General features: G+C 35.3%; 3 protein-coding genes across 4 annotated transcripts; 2 read left to right on the top strand and 1 right to left on the bottom strand.

Moving 5' to 3' along the window:
• The first annotated feature begins 45 nt into the window (after positions 1-45).
• On the top strand, positions 46-2,791 carry LOC132184682 (uncharacterized). Its single transcript, XM_059598403.1, has 5 exons — positions 46-665; positions 777-880; positions 1,058-1,229; positions 1,648-1,770; positions 1,881-2,791. The coding sequence occupies exons 1-5, from the start codon at positions 480-482 to the stop codon at positions 2,613-2,615; spliced, it is 1,320 nt and encodes a 439-aa protein (XP_059454386.1). The 5' UTR covers positions 46-479; the 3' UTR covers positions 2,616-2,791.
• A 796-nt stretch (positions 2,792-3,587) lies between these two features.
• On the bottom strand, positions 3,588-5,597 carry LOC132185692 (homologous-pairing protein 2 homolog). Its single transcript, XM_059599467.1, has 6 exons — positions 5,513-5,597; positions 5,389-5,414; positions 4,582-4,849; positions 4,296-4,366; positions 4,003-4,191; positions 3,588-3,922 (listed from the first exon to the last, which is right to left on the bottom strand). The coding sequence occupies exons 1-6, from the start codon at positions 5,538-5,540 to the stop codon at positions 3,824-3,826; spliced, it is 681 nt and encodes a 226-aa protein (XP_059455450.1). The 5' UTR covers positions 5,541-5,597; the 3' UTR covers positions 3,588-3,823.
• A 1,091-nt stretch (positions 5,598-6,688) lies between these two features.
• On the top strand, positions 6,689-10,253 carry LOC132184376 (uncharacterized). Of its 2 annotated transcripts, XM_059597992.1 has the most exons (5): positions 6,689-7,087; positions 8,056-8,149; positions 9,014-9,051; positions 9,156-9,291; positions 9,759-10,253. In XM_059597992.1, the coding sequence occupies exons 1-5, from the start codon at positions 6,749-6,751 to the stop codon at positions 10,172-10,174; spliced, it is 1,023 nt and encodes a 340-aa protein (XP_059453975.1). In that variant the 5' UTR covers positions 6,689-6,748; the 3' UTR covers positions 10,175-10,253. The 2 variants fall into 2 exon arrangements, with proteins under 2 accessions (XP_059453975.1, XP_059453977.1); XM_059597994.1 differs by lacking the exons at positions 9,014-9,051; positions 9,156-9,291.
• Positions 10,254-14,829: the final 4,576 nt, after the last annotated feature.

Raw genomic sequence — 14,829 nt, 5'->3', positions numbered from 1 at the left:
GCCTCAAAATCTATCCAGCTGGCCGTGCTTGAAATACCCTCGATATTATTGGCTTACCTATCTATAAATTATAACCATCACGGCCAATTCAACCATAGTTGTAATTTTTTCCTATAAGGCGTCTATCAAAACTGGAGACAACAAACAATAGTCTTTTCCAATTTTACCCTTTCGTACTTGAATTTATGGACCCAAATGACAACGTTCAGCGCGTCGTCCATCGATTCAAATGGAGCCAGCCTATTCTTCGTTGAAATTGACGTACCGACCGGCGACCGCGTTTTGAGTCCCTTTAGATCCTCCTAGAGAAATACTTCGCTCATAAGGCAAAGCCCATACACACGTATAATTAATAATATTCAGGAGTCCTCTCTCTCTCTCTCTCTCTCTCTCTCTCTCGTCATCACATAAAAGGAGCAAACGAACCAGGTCTCGTTTGTCTTCTTCGTCTGCTCTCTGGTTCTCGCAGGCAGGTAGGCATGGGAAAGAAGCTTGATGCTCTGCTGGGTAGAACCTTCAAGGCCTCCAAGTTTAAGCCTGTTGTCACTCTCGCTTTCTCTCGCCTCGCCGTTTTCAAGACCCATTGTCAAGTCCGGTGCTCCCAAGACCGCTCCGACGTCGTTCAGCTACTTCAGCTGGGTAACCATGAACGTGCTCTTCTTCGTGTAAGCTTGGTTCACTCTTGAAGATACTATATATAACTTATCTTAATTCGTTTATCTAGTTTTTCTTTGGGTGGTAATCCTATATAAAGTTTCGGTTGTCTTTTTTAACAGGTTGAGCATGTGATCAAGGAACAGAGTAGGTTGGATGTGTACGTTCTGATAGAGGCATATCTCAATATTCTGATTGAGAGGCTCAATCTCATTGAACAAGAAAGGTATATGTCGATTTTAATTACATTTCTTTTCGGATAAAGTTTTTTCTTTCAAACTGGATTACTTTTGCATGACATCTATTTTAATTTTCTGTTTATTGTTGAGCGATTGGTCACTTAATGAAGAACAGTTTTTTTAAAAAAAAAAAAAATTTATAATCGTGCTTCTTTTTTGTATAGAGAGTGCCCCGATGAACTGAAGGAGCCGATCTCAAGTTTGATCTATGCGGCTTCTAGAGTTGGGGATTTTCCAGAGCTTCAAGAGATTCGTTCTATTCTTACATCCCGTTTTGGCAAAGAGTTTGCTAATCGTGCTATTGATTTACGCAACAACTGTGGTGTAAATCTTACGGTATATCTTCATTTGAAAATTTTCAAAATTGAAAAAAAAAAAAAATATATATATATATATATATATATATATATATATATATATAGACACACACACACACACACACACACACACTTGCATATGGTGAAAAAATATTTGTAAAAATGTACATCCTTTAGAATTCCATAACACTCCTAAATATGTTCAAATTCAAGAAAGAACCAAAATGTTTATTTTTTTATGGTAAAACTATAGATAGGTGATGAAATTAATAAAATTTTGGTCTATGTAGGAGTTTGTATGGGCAAAAATGACTTTGTGCCTACGGAGAGAATTTATGAATAGTTCTAAAAGTTTTCCCTGATAATCTAGTTAAATAATTTTTATCACAGTTTTATGATATGTAGTGATATGTAGTATTTGTGTTGGATTCTTGTAGATGATAACAAAACTATCAACCAGGCAACCAAACTTGGAGAGCAGAATGAAAGTGCTCAAAGAAATTGCATCCGAGAACAACATCGTTCTACAACTTGAGGAAGCTGGTTCTATTTCGAATGTGGTATGCAGTTTGAAGAGAAAGAGGAATTGCAATATAAATAGTACAATAATTTGATAAAAATGTTGACAATTGCTCATATGGGTGTGGTTTGCTATTTAATATGATTGCAGGAAAATATGGATGTGAACAAGAAGCAAAACCAACATGAGCTGAACACATCTGCCAATTCAGGCAACACCAAGGTTGGGGATAATTTGCAAATTTTGAATGAAGAGATCGAAAAAGATGATAGGTTCTCTGATTCAATGAAAACCAGAAGAAAATACAGAGATGTAGCTGCCGCAGCTCAAGCAGCATTTGAGTCGGCTGCTTATGCAGCAGAAGCAGCAAGAGCTGCTGTGGAACTTTCTCGATCTGAACCACATGATCCTGATGACCAGGGTAGTCCCAGCACTGGACAAGGCAAAGTATTGAACATGCATGGAATCGTGAAACCTGAATTTGAATCAATAAACGAAGAAATACTCTATGAAAATCGAGCTGAAGAAATGAAACTGAAAAATGCAGTAGAATTGAAGAGGTCAATCTCTGCTTCAAGTTCAAATTCATCAGAATACATTTCGAAGGTGACTGCAGTATCCTCAGATGATGTGCAAGATCAGGGTGATCCTTTTGACAAGGAATTGCATTTTGATGAGAGTGATAATGAGACTGAGAATGAACAAAGCAGCATATCGCCTCACAAGCAAATTCCTTCACGATCTCAAGTTGGCCTGAAGGTGGAATCCTCCCTTAGAAACCCAATAGGACATGTTGCAGAAGGATCTGGGGCGCATAGTGCACATCGTATAAACATAGAGAAGAGACCAATATCTGTCAGGACTAGACAAGTTCGCGGATATTGACAAGGGCGCTTTACTATATTTTCATATTTATTCTGTAAGTTTGAGAGTCGTGGTACTATCATCGAGTGAGTCTATCTATCTATGTTAGCTTGCTTTCTTTATTTTTCTTCCATAATTTTTTTCATAAATGTAATCTGGTGTTATCATTTGAACTGCAAGTGCTTGTTAATTTTTTGTTTTTCAGTGAGTTGAAAATTAATATTGCAAATAGTTAACAATTGTAAGTTTATTTTTCCTTTTTAATATTTAGTTTATACTCTGTATTTTATCTTTATCTTATGTATGATAAAAACACGTCGTCTTGAAATGGAATTTGCTTTAATGTTCATGATCAAGACATACCCTGTAATTAGCACGTCAGACAAAGTATCTCACGAGGCAAAATAACGGAAAGGCAGCAAAAATCTGTGACAGCACTGTATTGCAATATACATGCTTTTTACAAGATCCAAAACAGGAAGCTATCTGCACTAATTCATTTACAAGCCTCCTTAAAGTTTTAGAAGAAACCACAGATTTTACCAAGATATATTCACGTGCAAATGACACAACTGGTCTCAGCTACAAGGCTTTCTAAGTTTAACTTTTACCAGAAGTTACAGCTTTCACATGATCCTAATAGTTTTAACAAAAGCAGAAAACAAAAGAACACAATAGATCTCATCACTGCAAGTGCCTTCTTGAGTGTCAATGCACGGCCTAAAATCTACTTCTGATTAGACCAACAGTTCGTCCATTTACACAAGAACATCTTCCTCAACTGAAACCCGTGTAATAATCAAGCAACATGACAGGCATGTGCTCAAAGACTAGATTCTATGTTTAGAAGTTACTTCATGAGCATCAGTGCACAGCATTCTAATTATGTAATAGCTAAGGTACATTACAAGTCATGTTAAGTTTCTGTTCTAGAAGGAAGTTAAAGCTCATTAGTCATCACAGAGTACAACAGAGGAATCGCTCATAATTGATCATTTTTCTTCATTGAAGTACATGGGGCCTTATGCTTAAAATTGTGGTAATATCTGGACTATCATATTATGCATCATTGTAAAACAATGTTTAGCACGCAACACCTAGCTATGACAAATCTATATCATAAAAGCTGCAGAATTTACATGTATTTTCCTTTTGCAACAGATTTACCTGTAGGAAAACACCATCTTATACCCTTAAATCCTTGACAGAGGATGAAGCACATCATAAAATCACTGGCCTCTAGGACGCTTCTTACCATGTTGCACCAGGTCGCCATACGACTGCAAACTTATGCCAACATCTTCATCATATTCAATCCCGAGTTCCTCCTGCAAAAATTTATACAACTATTAGCAACTTCAGCAATCCTAACTGTGGATGCTTACTAGACCTAAACAAGATTTTTAACCTTGAACTCCTTGAGATCCTTGGGTGAGTTCTCGGTTATAGCATCCCATAGATCTTTGAACATCCTTTTACGCCTTCTCCAATGACTTAGTTTCTCCAAGTACATGTCCTCAACTGCCTTACGGTCTTCAGGCCTCACCAGGGTAACTCCTCCACGCAATTTATCTATTTTGTCCTCCATCTCCTTTACCTGATACACAACTAAAAGCTCCTAAGCATGTCCCATACTTCTTTGAAGATATATCTTACCCAGTTCAATATGGAAAAGGCTTCAAAAATATCCATGTAACTTACCTCCATTCTCAGTTTGGCTTCTCTGTTGCGTATCTGTTCCAGTGTCAAATTTGATTGCAAAGTTCTAATCTCTGCAACAATGGTGTATTTAAATCGTCACCTTACATGACATGACATGACAGACCTTGTCCTCTAATATCTTTTTTTCCACATTAAAGTTCATGAAAGTCAAAATTTGAAAAACAAAATCTTAAATCCAGAGCTAACATGTTCAAGGAACCAAGACTAACGCACACCCAGATCACTTCTTACGAAACAAATAAAAACGGTGTGCAGGAGGAGGTACCTCCCTCGACCTCACTGATTGCTCTCCTTTGTTCTTGAAGCTGTTCCTGAAGCTTGGCATTTTCTTCCTTCATTCGATTAAGTTCTTCGTTGTTTGGAATGTTGAATCGGTCTTGCCGGGCCAGGTATATCTTCTGCTTACCATACTCCTTGAACGAAATCTGCCCGCTATCAGCCAGAGCATCCAGCACCTTCTGAATTGCCGTCTTCTTGAGATTAAACTTTTGCAACGAATCCGCCACATTTTGAGAATTTAATGGCTTGTTTTGCTGGACAAGAGAGAGAAAAGTAAAAAATAAAAATAAAAACCAGAACCTTAGATACAAATGAAAGCGTGAATACCCGATGTCTATGCTACTCTATTCACAAATCACAATAACGCATAGAACTATAATTCACTCCCCCTATACACACACACTTGGATTTGATTTTCATATGTATATACTTGAATTTGATTTTCCCATATATATATATATATATATATATATATAGGAAAAGCAAATCTAACAAATAGATTGCGAGGAAATTACTGTATGCTGAGCAGATTTGGCATTTGATTAATTTGAGTAAGCTAAGCAAAATTACAGATTCAACTTCCTCAGCCACGAAAGAATGGAAAACCTAACCTAAGACTCAGAAGGGAGCGTTATGCCTCGTTTGGCTACAGCGAAAATCGTAGAAAGCGAAAAAAAGAAATTCGGAAAGTTAGAGCTTCAATCGTTTCTTTTCCCAAAGTAAAATTATTGGGAAAACAAGTAATGAGGCCTAAATGCAGACGTTTTGATAGAGGGCTGAAGAAAATGCTTACCTCGTTCACGAAGTTGAGAACGATAGCTGCAAACAAAGTGATAAAGATATTTGAGAAAATCATCGAGGTTTCGTAAAAGAACTTGAAGATTCAAAGAGATAGAGAAAGAGAGAGGTTGAGATACCTTCGGTGCTATCGGATCTGGGAGCCATTTGATCGGAAAGTGAAAGAAAATAGGCGGGAAAATTTCTGAAACGTTTGTTTTTTTGGCTTCTCCAAAGAAGCGGCAAAAAGAGTTCTGTTCAGCGAGGACGAAGCTTGCCTGGGAAGGAGAATTACTGCGCCGAACGACACCGTTTGCTGGTTTAAAACGTTTTGTTTTAGGAGAAAGTTTTCCGTTGAATTGAGCTTAATGAAATTATTTATACTCAGTCTATTAAATTGACAATTATCTTAAAGCATATAATTTTTTTAATTCTCGCCTACATTTTTTATATAATCTAAAGACAAATATCAAAATAATTGACTATATTAGGGGGTGAAAAATAAAAAATTGTTATAGAATGGCCTAAAAAGATCCTAGGGAGATTTGTGTGTGTGTGTGTGTGTTTTTTTATAGATAAATTTAATACTCTATTCATAATCATAAAGAAATAGCATTATGCTATAATACAACAACGTTACATATAAAAGTAGAAATCTCTTATATCCAAACTTGGTCTATTACCTATTTAATTGCTACTTTGTCTAACTCATGCACAACATAATTAGCTTCTCATTTGGCATGACAAACTTATCAACTTTGTAATATATTTAATGTATCATCCGCTAGTCGTCTATATCCACTCCAGTTTCGCTATATAACTTTTATATTGTTCACTATTTGAACCACATTCCTGACCAAGAGGATTTGGCGTAACCCCAAATTACGCCTAAACTCCACTACATTTGATGCAACCAATGCCTCTACCACAACAGATTTTAAATACATAGAGGAGATTGTGCTTGTAATTGCAATTATACAACTCTCATGATCCTGCACAAGTAGTGATTTAACAATGTCAATGCCTATATGAATATTTAGCAAATCAACTACAACATCACAATCCACCTTTTGAATTCTTGGTGAGGGTTTTTCTTCTAAACCAATTTAAATGAAATTTCTGTCATTTTAAAATTCATCATCTCCGTCTAGCTAGCCCAATTTCAAAAATTCGAACGACTTAAAAATAGAGATGCTCGTAAGTGGGGATCTCCCTCCAAAACGGTCTCCGTTTTAACGAATAAGAAATCCAACCCCCAAAGTACAAGTTTACCCCGGCGTCAACCTCGAAATTTCGAAAAGAGAATTCGTCTTCAAATCTTGAATTGGGCGTTCGTAGCTGAACCACGCAGTTGTTTTCTCCCACTCTCAGGAACGATGACGATCGTAACGACGACGTACCAAGCTTTGCTCTGCAACAACCACTCCTTCTTTGGCTCAAAACCTTCACTTTCACTCTCTCACTCCCAATTTCCCAATCCAAGACATTCACAAGCGTCCTCGAACGCTAAGACGTGGCCTGCTACGACTCCACCACCACTTATATCCAATCATGTAAGGACCCCAGCGTGCCACGCGGCTCGTCGCAAGCCTACTATCGCCGCCACGCCATCCACCGAAGAGGGCGACGACAATTCACGGCGTGTGCTGCAAATCATTCTGTGGGTCGCCGAAGGAGTTTACATTTTGTGGCTCTTCCTGCTTCCTTATGCCCCAGTAAGCTCTTTCCCTTTAAAAGTTCTCTGAACCCAATTGCTTGTCAAGCATTTGTTGTTGGATTTTGAAATCATTTGTGAGTTTTGAAATGATATTTCCCAATGCGTTATGATTTAGCTCAGTACAAAGAGATGCATTAATTTAGAAAGCAGCGTACAAGGCCCAAAACAAAGCATAATTCAATATAATAATCAAGAAGTCCCTTAGAAATGGCAATGAAAGTCTGACTCAAATGAGACAGTAAACTAAGTCGAACACCTTAAAGGCTTGATACGCACTTGCGTTTTGAAAAACAACCAAATTTAACATATGTTTCTAAGGCATTGGACTCTGAAGCTTCATACTTGCAGCACATCAGGTCTGTGAAGCCCATGCTAATCCAAAGCTTTTCTCTTGCATCCCCTTTTGTCCAAAACTACTCATCACTGTATCTACCAGGGCTGCTGTTGAATTGACAAAAGTTCAGGATCCTATTCCAAACATTGGAAAGAAGCCGAGCAATGGAAAAATGCTTCGGAGTAGCGCTGAAATACCAAATAAAGTGAAACTTAACCTCCTGTGGCAGCTTCCATCACATGGATGGAATTTTCTTTTGCTTCTGCAGAGAACGCTGCTTATTTGCTTAACATAAAAAAATTTAACTTCAGATTTCCTTATTGTATGGGGAGATCCTTTAAAAATTACACGTCGTTCACAATATAATCTGTACAAGTTTCTTGGTAATACCTCAAATATATGAATCTTCTGAGTTCTGATGTAGCATGGCTTTTATAATGATTGATTAGGTATATAATGCCCAAGGAACCTTTCTCTCAAATTGTTTTCTTTCTTTTTTCCTTTTCTTGTTTTGTTTTTGAGAAAATCTAGTCAAAAATAACTTTCATCTCTGCTATGTTATAACACCATGATAGATAGGTCAAATTTTCAATTTGACTCTTAAGTCTCAAGTTTTGCTTGTATCATGACAGGGAGATCCTGTGTGGGCAATTAGTTCAGACACAATACACTCTCTTGTGGGCCTTTCTCTCAATTTTTTCTTTATCTTACCTCTTATGAACTCTGGTATGTACAAAAATTCTTATTTATACCCATTTTGTGATGTTAGTCTTCTCAATTTGTGGGCGTTCTCTCAATTATGATGGATTCCTGATGCTACTATTATGAACTCTTTTGACCTAGTAATTGTCAATAATGACGTCTCATCCTAATGTTGGATATAGTTTTGTTTCTTATACTAGAATATTCAATGATTCATTATGATTGCACAGATGATATTCATTATCTTGAGATGAACAACAATATTTCATTGTTTTTTAACAGAACTTATTCTGAGTTCAATTTGTTCCTTTTATCCTTTTTATCTTATGCATTTGAAATCGGTCTTTCTTGATTATTTTTTCATTTGGGATATGATCAACTGTCAACTGTTATCAACATCAGTTGAGGTGAAATCTTCATCTTCTTTTTTGTTCGTTTGGGAAAAAGAAGGGGGAGTAAACAAGGGGTTGGGGTGTTTGGAAGGATCCTATACCCCATTTGGTTACATAGGACTTCATCAACATTGAATCTCTTGGACAACTGGATGCTCCCAAATTAATGTGTGTGGAAAGAAAAATTCATGTTTTCATTGCATTTAGGAGAACTGTAATCACACATAATACTGGTTCATATGGGATCTCTGGATAGGTGGTTTGGTGACCGTTTTGGTAGGTTTATGGCAAAACAGCATATACAACACTTTGTTTTTTGTTTTTTTAATAAAATGTGCATATGATGCTGAAAGTTGATTTACTGCTGGTAATAGCTCTGTCGACTATATCATATTCTGCAATACTAGTAGTTGATTTCTTTGTTTTCTGGTTTATGGAACAAATTCTTATTGTTTTTGATCCGATAATTTCTGCAATAAACCTTCTGGCAGAGTAGTTGGCATTTGTCCAATTGATGCCCCAGTTCTTCACCCGGTAAGAATCACAGTATAAAGTAAATTTTGTTGGCACTCGTTATATTCCACCATGCTTATAGATCTAAATGTTTTTATGATGTTGGGCCATTTTTCCATCATCAGGTTTCTGAAGGATTATTCAATTTTGTTATTGGGTGGACATTCATGTTTGCTCCTTTGCTGTTCACGGATCGTAAGAGGGATAGATACAAGAGCTCTTTGGATGTTCTATGGGGCCTACAGATGTTCCTTACAAATAGTATACTCTTTTACAAATTCTCGTGTTTTTTTATTCTCTCTAGGCACAAATTCTTATGCTTAATTAGTAGTTAGATCGACTAAACTGTGTAGGTTACAAGCACACTTTGCCATTTGCTTATTGAACTAGTGGTGCCCAGGCCTAGCTAATCATAATTTAAGGTTCCTACAAGCTATTTTTAATTTATGTTAATCTGGATGATGTCAAAAATAAAAATAATAAAAGAAGATACTACTACTGGGTCAGTTCTTTTCTACAGTTGGAGCATGGTAAACATCCCCAAAGCTGATGATTAGCCTGTTGGCAAGTTTGTGAAAGTGCACCCTAGAGAAATCTTTGCTTTGATTTTCCTTTTGTTTCTTCCCTTTTATTTACATATTTCCTAATTTTGAAGGACAAAAAAAGCTAGTGGAGTTGGGTTTAAGCGTCTGATTAACCATGCATCACCATTATTCTTTTGATTGCAGCATTTCTAATACCTTACATGGCTATTCGGCTGAATGAGGCTGATGCAGACTGTACTCTAACCAAGCGCTCTCAGCTGGGCTCTGTGATGACAAATGGTGCACCTATTGTTGGACTGATTGGTGGGGGCATATGTCTCATATCTGCATTGTGGGCTCTCTTTGGTCGAATGGAAAGTAATTTTGGGAGCATAGGAGACAGATGGGAATTCTTGGTCAGTTATCTGGGATCAGAGAGGCTGGCTTATGCCTTCATTTGGGATATATGTTTTTACACAATTTTCCAGCCTTGGTTGATCGGTGATAACCTTCAAAACGTTCAGAAAAGCAAAGCTGGTATAGTAAACTATCTAAGATTTGTCCCCGTGGTTGGCTTAATCTCTTACCTTCTCTGTTTGAATCTTGATGACGAATTTTAGCTTCATGTAATGTTGAGTCAATTCTGAATATCAATGAACTATATATATATATAGTGAACAGTAAACACAATTTGAATTGTTTTTGGCATGTGAAAAGGAAACGCTAATACTATTTTGCATTCTTGAAGCATATTCGGCTAACATGACATACTCAACTCACTCCTTAGATCAATCTTATGATATAAGGATCATAAAAGTGTGAAATGTCATATATGTACAGGGGCGGACTCATGTGGTGATTTAGGAGATGATATCATTATTAATTTATTTGTAGTGGTTGAATTAAAAGTCAATAACTTTATTAATTTTGATTGTTGATAAGGGTCTTGATATTTATCTTATTGTATATTAGAACTTGGGGTGCGGACAAGAAATTTCATATGTTCATCTAGAATGATCGTCCCACGCTCCATACGGGCCATACCCATCCTCATTCCCCACACATGACAGTTGACAGGTTTATATGAGACTCCTCGTGATGTTGCTTCCATGATCTATCTAATTTTGGATGTGTTCACATAATTCATGATCTTGACAGCTCATATATAGGAGATTGGACCCGTGGGATTGCTTGCAAAATGATTTGCCGAGTTAGTGGGGGCAATGTTTGCTAAGAGACTGGACGGATTCAAATATCCAAAAAATTCATCTTAAAATTAAGTCTAATATTTTTACTTTTTATATCACATTAATAATTTTTTATTACTATTTAAATAAAAAAAATCATTACAAAACCTTTTTTTTTTTTTTTTTTTTTTCACATCAATCAAATCTGCTATAGTTTCAGTCCACTCACTTTTTTCAAGTCCTTTGCCAAACACAACCGTGAGGTTTTCTGGTTGAGTCGTGATGACAGATTGTCTTCCTTTTCATGGTATTCTTATTTGTGCTGAATTCTTCGAAGGAAAAAGAATAATGAATGTACGAATTCAGAATGTGAGATCATATCTCATCTTTATCGATAACTTAGAGACATGTTATTAATCTTTTTGTTAAACTCTTGCAAATTTACGATTAAATTTGTGTGATCTCATAAATTTAATGAAAAAATTTACAAAGTTAGACAGAAAATTATTAATGGAGAAAAAAATAATCATTTCTCATATTTATCAAGTAAATAAAATATAAAGTAATATTACATACTACACCAATATTTCTTAACTTAGGTAGTATACATGTAATTTCTAAATTTTTATCTATTGTGGAGTAGATCAAATATTTGAAATCTCTTATTTTTTATTTTGATTTTGGTCCATAACATAGATAAGCCTTTTCTTTTCTTTTTTTAATGCATAGAAAAGCCATTTGATTCATTCGTATTCAATTAAAAACGTGCTATGCATCATTAAAAGTGCCTTCATCATCTCAACAAAGTCAAGACTCAAGAGAGAACATATCTACATATCATGGCCTCCATTTGTCGGTGCTTTTTAAATACTTTTTTTTTTTTTTTATTTAATTGAAAAAAGTGTTTTGATAGGATAGAAATGTAAAAATAGTTTTAAGTATTTTGTGTTGTTTGTTTATTATTTTTTTAAAACAAAAAATAAAAGGAAGAAGAAAACAATGTTATTAAAAAAAGATTTGGAATATTACAACTTTTATTATAATTTTCTTACAAATTTATGTGATAGTCTATGAGTGCCACGTGGTGTCACATGCCTAAACAAATTAAATAACAAAATTTAACAGATAAATTTAATTACTTAAGAACTTACTTAATAAATGTCATGTGAATTATGTGAATTACCACATAGTTAACATCCCTAACGTCAGTTTTTTGTTTTTTTATAGTTTTTCTGGAAGTACAACGTCCTTAACAATTATTATAAAATAGGTCAGATTTACTAAGGTTATTATCGCACACGGCAAATCCCATAGAGAATAATATTTTAAATCAGATTAAGCATGAATATTCTTCCCTATTATGACATAGTATATAAACGATAAATCAACCAACATGTCAAATTATATTTAAACATTTTAAATGACTTGAGTAATAACCGCAATAAGCCATATTTAATTGAATTTCATTTATTATTTTAAGGGTAAAATTCACTTAATCTCCTAAAATTACCACCCTAATGACACCCTACCCCCAAACAATCAATTGCAACAATTTACTCAAAAAACTACCAAAACAATGACAGTGTACCCCCAATATTATCAAAATGACGAAATTATCCCTCCATTGCTACATAATGTGAATTTCATTAATAGGACCTCTCTATTGCTATGTCTAACACTATACATAATATTACCTTATTTAAAATTTTAAATAATGTGATAACATATTTAAAGTTAGATAATATATATTTTTAGAGTTGTAAAATTTAATATAAACTATAAAACAGGTCATCTTAATTTGAAGATAATCATAATCCATTTTGGTTATAATGATAAGTCAAGCTCAGCTCTAATTTGTAATGATATTAGAGGAATCGAATGTGCTGAGAGACCATTATGGTAAGAACAGAGGTATATATATATTTAAAAAAGAAAAAAGAAAAAAAGAGCAGAGGTGTCAAGATGACGGATTGGGATCCTCTCTAGGGCTGGGCACGGGTCGGTTCGGGGCGGGTTTGGAGTTTTTTACCACCCGACCCGTGCCCATCGGGTTTGATAAACCTTTACCCGTTACCCGGGTTATATGCACTAAAACCGCCGGGTTTCGGGTAGAACGGGGCGGGTTGCTCGGTGCGGGTTGCTCGGTGCGGGTCGGGTATTTTTAATGGCTATCAATTTCAATTTAAGTCCTGGTTTTTTTGTAATTTTTTTTAAAAAAACTGGTTTTTTGTAATTTTTTTTAAAAAAACTGGTTTTTTGTAACTTTTTTAAAAACTACATTTGGACTAAAACCCATCAAGAATGGAGGATTAGAGGAAGTCTGGAAGGGGGAAGAGGAATAGAGGATATCATATTAGGAATTTAGGGTTTTAAACATATAGGGGCGGGGCGGGTCGGGTACCCGCCTCTTAAAAATCCTATACCCGCGAGCCGACCCGACCCGCACGGGTATGATGTTTCCCAACCCGTGTATGCCAAAACTTAATCCGGATCCGAGGCGAGGCGGAAGCGGGTTCAAGGCGGTTTTACTATCAATCTCTCTAGTCCAAATGGACTGGAGGGAAACCAGTTCTCTTTTTTTTGGACAATTCTGCCCCTACTTTAACAAGAACCAGCTCTACTCCAATCCATATTTTTGAACAATTTTACCCTTATTTTAACAAGAATTAGCTCCCCTATGGTCCATTTGGACTAGAAAGCATCCAAATGCCAAGATGACAATCCATGAATGTTACCACGGGCGCATCATTAAATATAATTTTGGAGCATATATGTAAGTATTTAGTAGTTTATATTTAAGTATCATGAGAATTATTAGAAAAAGAAAAAAGAAAAAAAGGTATCATGAGAATTGACACAACAATTTGGAGCATATCTCTAATGGTACTTTTTTGTCATTTTATTGAAGTTACAACGTCCTAGCAATCATTATAAAATAGGGTCCAGATTACTATGTTAATATCAGAGAATAAACAAAACAATAACGTTAGAGTGTGTTTGGCAAATAACATTGTATTGTTTATGTTTAGTGAGAAAAAAAAAGGTGTAATAAATAGTATAGAAAAGTAAAAAAATAGTATTAAAAAATGTAATACTTAGATTCACTGATTAAGCATGAATATTAGTCCCTGTTATATATAAACAAAAAAAAAACAGCCATGCCAGATCTGATTTAAATATTTTAAATATTATAAACGATGCATGTCAATCAAACCATTTTTATTTTATGTTTGTTCGTTTTGACGTGTTAAAAAATATTTTTAAGAAATTTCAAATGAAAATATATTTAGAGTGATAAGTCAAGATCACTCTCATTTGTTATGTAATGATTTTGGAGGATATATACGAACGTGCTGACTGCTGCGACACCATTATAGTAGGAGCAAGCGATGGGCGGCTCATTAAATATAATAAATTATATAAAAAAAAAAGGACGACGATTATTCTCACTCACCGATTATTATTTCTCTGACTGGTTGGCGAGATGCGAGAGAATATGAATCTGGAACTACGCGACGTCTCTCCTACCATTCCTGATTGGATCCCAACCCGCTCTCCGCGGATTTTCCCGGCTTCTCAAGCCCGCCACTCTACAACAACCATTCAAAATTTTCAACTCCGAACAAACCAAACGCCAAACGGCACCGTTTCTTAAATTCAATCGCTTATCAAAATGCAACTTCACATTCTTTTAGATCCCAAAATCATTTATTATTGAATATATATTAATTTCCCAACAATTTATCTTTCAATATACAAAGTCAAAGAATCAATTACAATTTCTGTTACAAAATATAGTTTTGACCATATTTATGGCCAAAAATACTAGTTACATAGTTGACTACAAACGTAAAGTTGTTTTTTTTACTGTTTGGGTCGAAGATGATTAAATTGGTGTGAAGAATTTTCTCTTATGGCCGGATAATAAAGTTAAGAATACCAGCAACCTGTATCTTAGACATAATTTACTTAGAGCATATATGTTCTATAACTGTAGTAGTACATAAGTTAGCGGAAGTTGGGGTCATAAATAATATTTGATTGATAGATTTTTCTGTTTGTATTTATAACTCTTTAACTTTATAGCA

Source organism: Corylus avellana, chromosome ca6, assembly GCF_901000735.1.
Source record: "Corylus avellana chromosome ca6, CavTom2PMs-1.0".
Lineage (NCBI taxonomy): Eukaryota > Viridiplantae > Streptophyta > Magnoliopsida > Fagales > Betulaceae > Corylus > Corylus avellana.
The sequence above is the reverse complement of the archived record's forward strand: the minus strand, read 5'-3'. Positions and strand labels throughout refer to the sequence as shown.